The 7,474-nt window shown below is 36.0% G+C and overlaps 1 protein-coding gene across 1 annotated transcript; it reads right to left on the reverse strand.

Moving 5' to 3' along the window:
- Window positions 1-3: 3 nt before the first annotated feature.
- Window positions 4-5,358, reverse strand: LOC133782986 (cellulose synthase A catalytic subunit 7 [UDP-forming]). The gene is made up of 13 exons (XM_062222481.1): window positions 5,146-5,358; window positions 4,750-4,945; window positions 4,259-4,464; window positions 4,065-4,164; window positions 3,832-3,955; window positions 3,472-3,738; window positions 2,981-3,326; window positions 2,556-2,819; window positions 2,232-2,444; window positions 1,922-2,132; window positions 1,629-1,825; window positions 979-1,332; window positions 4-799 (listed from the first exon to the last, which is right to left on the reverse strand). The coding sequence occupies exons 1-13, from the start codon at window positions 5,218-5,220 to the stop codon at window positions 218-220; spliced, it is 3,135 nt and encodes a 1,044-aa protein (XP_062078465.1). The 5' UTR covers window positions 5,221-5,358; the 3' UTR covers window positions 4-217.
- Window positions 5,359-7,474: the final 2,116 nt, after the last annotated feature.

Genomic DNA, 7,474 nt, shown 5'->3' on the forward strand with positions numbered 1-7,474 from the left:
GTGTAAAAAGCATCATGATCAACAATTCCATTTCAATTGCAAAACTGGGTACATACATTGAATTTATGCTACACAAAAATTTCACTCTATCTTATTCATTCTTGAGAATCTGCAGTGTATTTGTTTTATACATCATAGTCACATAAACAAGAATACACCTTGTATCTTGTGGAGATGCACACATTGAAAGGAGGACAAATGTTAGTACAAAGTATTTTCAGCAGTTGAGTCCACATTGCTTAACATCAGGCCCCTTGGTCTTCATTACAAATGGATCAATCCGGACCCAAAGTAAGGAGAAGATGGAAGCCAAAAGTATTGACCATATGACGACAATGGTAGGTGTTCGGTTCTGGCGCCCCATCAGACCTTTAAGGAAGGGATAGAGATGGACAATCACCCAGAAGGCGAAGAAAAGCTTTCCAAATAGAGGACCCCATGATTGGTATCCATTGTTTATGGCATCTGCAATCCCAGCTACCACTCCAACAATGTTGATGATTAATAGAGTGGTTGGGGGAATTAGGAGTGTGGTCCATTTAAAGGCATACAACTCTCCAAAATCATCATCATCTGTTGTTTTTGACGTGACTGTAAAGTTGGTGTCAATTCCAGCCAAAATCTTGAGAAGACCTTGTACAACAGCAAATAAGTGAGCTGATACACCACCAATGACCCAGAACTGCTCGTTTCTCCACCACTCTTCAATGCTTACTCCACTCCATCTCAGCTCAAGAATACCCGTAGCAAAGATTGAGACGAACAGAGAAATGAAGTAGAGACTTGCCCAAGTGCTTATCTGGATCATGAACAAATCAAAGCATAAAAAATGAATATCTGTCACACATTTTGTCCAACCAGAACTCAGTTTATTGTATGTATGTTATACTCTAGAAAGGTTAAACTTTTGTGGAGAACTTCATTAGTTTACTTTCTATATCATAAAATGAGTTGAATTGAAAGAGGTACTGCACATACCGGTGGCATGATGAATTTATCAGTGAGCAAGCAGATTGCAGGGAGGGTACAGTAGGCAAGAAGAGGCAGGGAGGTGAAAGGGTAGACAGTGGTGTTGACATAAGCAAACCGCTCGAGCCACTTGAGCTTTCCTTGCTTGTGGCCATACCAGAGAGGACAATGGTGACTGAAAAAGATTTCAATGGAACCTAGAGCCCACCGAAGTACCTGGTTGAGCCGATCTGAAAGATTGATGGGTGCTGTACCCTTGAATGCAGGTCTCTTTGGCATACAGTAAATTGACCTCCAACCACGGCAATGCATCTTAAATCCAGTCAGAATATCCTCTGTGATAGACCCATAAATCCATCCTAGCTGCATAAGCAAGAAGCAAGAAAATCTTCAGTTCTTTGTCTAGTCTACCATCTTTTCTGAATTTCATTATATAAAATGCTGCCGTTAATAAGCTCAAGTTCTTCATAAACAGATTGTTCATATTTGTGGTAATAGAAACGATACTTTGTGTAGTTATCTTATGTGGATAATAGGTAGTTACAATTGGGCTTAGTTCATAATCTTTAAAGAAAATGTAATTCAATGAAATAATACTTGATAAGATCCAAAATATTAAAAAAGTTTTGAAAGAAACATGGAAAGCTTTTGAACTCTACCTCACGACCCCATTCTGTTTTGTCTTCATAACCACAACTGATGACATGAATGGCTTCTTTGAGCAGGGCTGCTGGACTTGAGGAAGGAGGCACACCACCTTCAGTCATCAAGGTTGAAGTCACAAAAATTGCAGATTGTCCGAATTTCTTTTCGAAATTCATTTGGGACATTAGCATCTCCTTGTCATCTTCCACTCCTACGCAGAAAACGAACATAAACTTAGTCAACTTGGAAAGCAAAGTTTGCATTTGATAACCAGGAAATTATTTATAGGATAAAGATCTTTACAAACCTTGTAGGCTTGCTCCTTCATTTGCATCATTCTTGACATACTTGGGAAGCTTCTTGCGGCGGCCAAAGCAAGGGCAGCAGTCACAGCTCACCATCTTTGGACGCTTTGGGCCCTTTGGAGGATTGTAGCCATATAAGGCTTGCCGTCTGAATACACAACCTGTACCGACATATACTGGTCCTTGAACACCGTCTAGACCTCGCATGTTAATCTGCAGAAACAAAGAGAGAAGGTAAATATTTCCATTGTTATCTACTTGAGATAGTAGGTTTAAAAGGTCATTGTGATCTGAGTTTCTTGCGTGACTTACATCAAAGAAGACTGAGTTCTTGTTGGCATATCGATCGTTCTTATCAATACCATCAAATCTTTGAGGGAACTGAACATAGCAGACTCTCTTGCCCACCTGAGGATCCATCAAGAAACACATGGCCTCTCTCGCAGCCTTGCTGTTGTTAATATAATGATCACAATCCAAGTTCAGCATGAATGGAGCATTGGTAAGCACTGCAGAAACTCGTACCTGAAATTTTTGCAACGTGTGACAGAATTATTTCCATGACAAGTAAAAGCATTTTTATTACTAAACACATGCACACTGATCATCTCAGGATAGAAAGAACAGAATGCTTACCAGGCAATTCATGGCACCAGCTTTCTTGTGATGTTGGAAACCAGGCCTTTTCTCACGAGAGACATAGACAAGGCGAGGAAGCTCATTTCCCTCAGTGTCAAGCCCTCCACTGTGACCAAGAAAAACCTGAATCATACCAGGGTGATCCTTGGTGTTGTTTCCAGGCCATGGTGTTCCATCTTGCATAATCCAACCTTCTGCAGGAACCTTTGTAGCTTTGGCCACAAGAGCATTGATCCTCACCTTGAATTCCTCGTACTCTCTCTGTTTAAACGCAAGCAAATAAACAATATCTTATTAGCTCTCAAAAGGGTTTCTAGCTTTTGATTCCAACATGAGCACTGCTATGTGACAACTCTAGCAGGCATCCTTGTGTAACATTTTATTTTATTTTGTTAAATTGATTAATTGGGTTTTTCACAAACCTTCATGGCTCGTCTCTCCTTGACAAAAGTAGGTTGCACTTTGTCCTTGAGGTAATCAATCTTCTCGGAGAAGTACATATCAGGAGCTCTTGGCTCTATGTTAAACTTCTTGCAGAAAGGAACCCATTTCCGAGCAAACTCTGCAGTTTCCGATAAGGCTTCGAATGTGCACATGGAAGCTCCATCATCAGAAATGTAGCAAGAGATCTTGTCAACTGGGTAGTCCATTGCCAAGATCGAAAGAATTGTGTTGGCAGTAACAATAGGAGGTTCCTTCATTGGATCCACTGTACTCACAAACACATCAACTGGGGCAAGCATGTTTGGCTCTCCCTCTCTCTCATACCTACATAAATAAACGGTTTAGAATACATAATAATCACACAAACAAGTTGAGTTACTAAACTCACTTGTCAAAATCCATAATTTTGATTTTGATTTTCACTTGTTTGTTTTGTTCTTTTGTTTTGGTGTGCATCTAATCAGTATACCTGATTGAAAGACGGTCAAGATAGGTCTCACGATCGATAGGAAACCATTTGGGAAACTGATCAAGAATCCATGAAAAACCAAACCAAATCTCACATATCACAGAAGTTAACCAGAGACCAAATGAATCCTCAACTGGGTTCAGAATTCTATAATGGAAGAACAAGGCCAGGATGAACAGCCGAGCCACAATCACCATTCGATATGGATTGAGCCTGCTTGATGGGAGTGGTACTTTTCTTGATAGTGGCTGCCTTGCCTCATCCATCCTACATATATTAATAGTATTAGTCTTTTCATATCAATTTGTATGTGTGTGTGTATCTATATATACATATTGATTAATATGTAAGTTTACATACAGAGCCATGTCTTGATCATTGGAATCATCATGAGGGTCAGGGCCAAGATTTCCCTGCTGCATTTTCCAATCATCCATTCTTTCTTTCCATCCTCCCTCTTTCTTGTCATCCCATTTTTCACTCCCTTCATTTTCAAAAACCAATATAAATATAAGATTAAACTATATTTTATCATCAAGGTTGTTCTTAAAGCAACCAAAAGGGTATATAGTCACAAATTATTTACTTATTACCTGGTTCAGAAACTGGATATGGGTGAACTCTCTTATGCAGAGAAGAAGATAACATTTGCTGATCATGACCATGGGATGCCAATGGGAACTCTCCACTGACCTGTGTAAACATATACAAACTTACATTAGCAGAAGTTTTGGATCAAAATCAAGTTAACATTTTTAATGTATTTATTATAATGAATTTAAATTACCTGTCTGCTTCTACCACCAGCAATAACAGGTGGGAATTGGGCATTGGAAGTCTCCTCATCTTCATGGCCTCTTCCATAGCTCATTTTGCCATGAAGCAGGGCATCCACAACATGCTCTTGCCTTTTCCTTTCATCCTCCACTTTGAACTCATACTCAATATCATCAACATCTTCCTCATCCTCATCTCCATCCACCCTAGGGCTCCCTTCACATTATATCATAACACAAAATCAATACTTATAACACACACACACAAAACACAAAATATCAACCGAACCAGAATCAAAAGCCCAACAAAAATCATCTCTAAAAGAAGGGTTTTCTTCAACATATAAGTCATGTTTAGAAAATAAGACAAGATTAAAAGACTAATTCAGTCTCGTTGAAAAACTTAAAATAATTTTATCCTATTCAATCTTCTCATAAATCATTACTTAAGTAAGTGGTGATATATAATACATGTGTACGTAGTGTATATATGTAAAAGTACCTTTGAGACGTTTGAATCTGGTTTTGCACTGGGGGCAGTTTTGAGAGCCTTCTCTTCTCTCGTACTCATAGCAAGGACGGCACACAGGAAAACCACACTCATTACAGGCAACAAACAACTCTCCATCCACTGTCAGCCCCACTTGGTCTCCACATATCTCACACACTTGACCATCCAAGTTCCGCAATGTCTTCGGCTGCAATAATTATATATGAACCAATCAATAATTATATATTTATATATGAACTACTCTCATTCATAACAACCTAGCTAATTAACACTTTATATTTAATATTGCATGTGCATATATGTATTGTTCTATATATGATATATATATATAATACTAAATAATATCATCTATCCTTTGCATGCGTGCATGCATGCATGCATGTATACCTCTTCATGGCCATGAATGACGACGAGTTCATTCCGGTTATGAGAACCGGCGACGAGTCCGGCGCTGGCTTCCATGGAGTGTGAGAAAGATCAGCAGCAGAGGCAATGGTAGCTGCTTGTAGTGACGAGAGAGGTGTGGTGTGAAGTGAGAGAGGAGAGGGGAGAGTTGTGCCTTATGAATGGAGAGGGAAAAGAGAATTATGGGATTATTTTTTTATTTTTGGTGTGAAGCTCTCTCACCTAATGAGCCCACGTTATTAGGAGAGAGAAAGAGAAGAAGAAGAAGAGAGTGATGTGGCGTGGTGTTGTTGGTTGCAGGGTCCCCATTGCCATGAAGTTAAGCTTCAGCTATTATTTTCTTTCAACTACCATATGTGTATGTATGGTAATAGTACTACTTCTACTGCAACTATTGTTTTCAAGTCTCATTCTTCACTATTCTTTTCTTTTCTTTATTTGGATTTTTGGGTTTTCCTATATTTTTATCAAATATTAGTAATTAGATTGATAATGATGGGTTGTTCACTTATTCTATATGTTAATTTTTTCCACACGGTTGTTGTTGTTGCGTTGCTATATTAATTCTGATAATTAATACCATTTTATTGTGTCCATAGTTTTACTGATTTTGATACATTTTTTATTATTATTATTTAAAAGAGAATTAGTACTTGTAAATTCTAATCAAATATTGGTAAACAATATATATGAAATAGCGTAAAAATTGGAGAACCCTAAAAGCACATGCACACTGGTTGAGATGAGATGATTGCTTAAGGAATGTTTGACAATGACGAAAAATATTTGGTCACAACGACTACAAATTTGTTGCATTGCTATATCTTTACATCTAAATTTTTATATTTTATATTTATTTTCTAGAAACTCATTTCATGTACAACTTGACTTCTCCAACAATTTTAATTAGTTTATTTAAAAAAAACAATATTAATCAGTTCTTTTAAGAAATATATTCATTCAAATTATTGATCAATTGGTCAGAATTTATATGCTAAAAAAACAACTAAATATGGCAATTGAGTGGGGTCTTCACAAATATAAAATCAAGACAAATTTTGTAACTTTCCCACTTCAACCAGGTTTTTTGGTTATTTTTAATCACCTACCTATTTATTGAAAGTTTTTTTTAAAAAAAAAAAATTATGGAAACAACATAATTTATTTAGAAATATAATACTATATATTTTATATATAATAAATTCAATTATTGTTTATTTCAATAAACAAATTTCATTATATTTATATGAATTTTAATTTATCTATTTTTTTTTTGAAAAAAAATGAGAATTAAAAAAAGAATTTTTATCTATATTTTTATGTCAAATGTTATAGGGTGATTTTCTTTTTTGATTTTAACTTCTTGAAAGAGTGAAATATTGAAGAGAAAAATATTTGTAAAAGGAAAAGTGATGAATTATTAACTATTATAATAATTTTGAATTGCAATTATATATGATATAAAATCTTTTAGAGTAAACTAAACAATTATATTGATTTTTTTTTCCAAATAGAAGACCCTATATATAAATATATGTAAGTTATAAGTTTGAACTGAAAATGGGGAGCTCAAAAAATGGAATTCTAGAATTAGTCGCCACGCCAAGTCACATTGTTATTTGATTTTATTATAGGCAGAAGAAAGTGATGGCAGATACCCTGTTAACATTATTTAACATGATTTGGCCTTTGAATTTTGGACACATTGGTGCCTCACCTAAACGGTGACTTATTAAAACTTGTCACCATTCATCAAAAACATCAGAAAACCATTGGAAGAAACCACAGAGGGACAAGTAGCATCACAAGTACCCATCTGATGGTCTAAAGCCTGCCAAATTAATTTTCTTAAGACAACTATAACCCTTTGATTACATAAATAGTTTCCTATAAAAAGAAGATAAGAAACATAAATGAAAACCATGCTTGAATTGCAAGAACTTAGAAGCTAAGCCAAGCTCATATCGTTAGGTGAGTGAGTTGAAGACTCTCTGTCTAAGACAGTCAGCCACCTTGTGGTTGTGTACCTATTTGCACATGGTATATTGATTCATATAAATATATTTATATATATATATACGTGTATATATATATATATATATATATATATATCAACCTCCTCTCTCAGAGCCAGCAACCTGTAACAAAGAGGTTAGCAGAACATCAACAATGATTTTCTGCCAAACAATACAATCAGGTTGTGCCATTCAAGAATTCATTACATTGTAAGTGGTAAAGATAGAAATGAGAAATGGAGGATTAACCTTGAACCCATCTAATCATTCAAGTACACCAAAAAGTTTTCAGAAGA

The sequence above is a fragment of the Humulus lupulus genome, chromosome 6 (genome assembly GCF_963169125.1).
Source record: "Humulus lupulus chromosome 6, drHumLupu1.1, whole genome shotgun sequence".
Taxonomy (NCBI): Eukaryota; Viridiplantae; Streptophyta; class Magnoliopsida; order Rosales; family Cannabaceae; genus Humulus; species Humulus lupulus.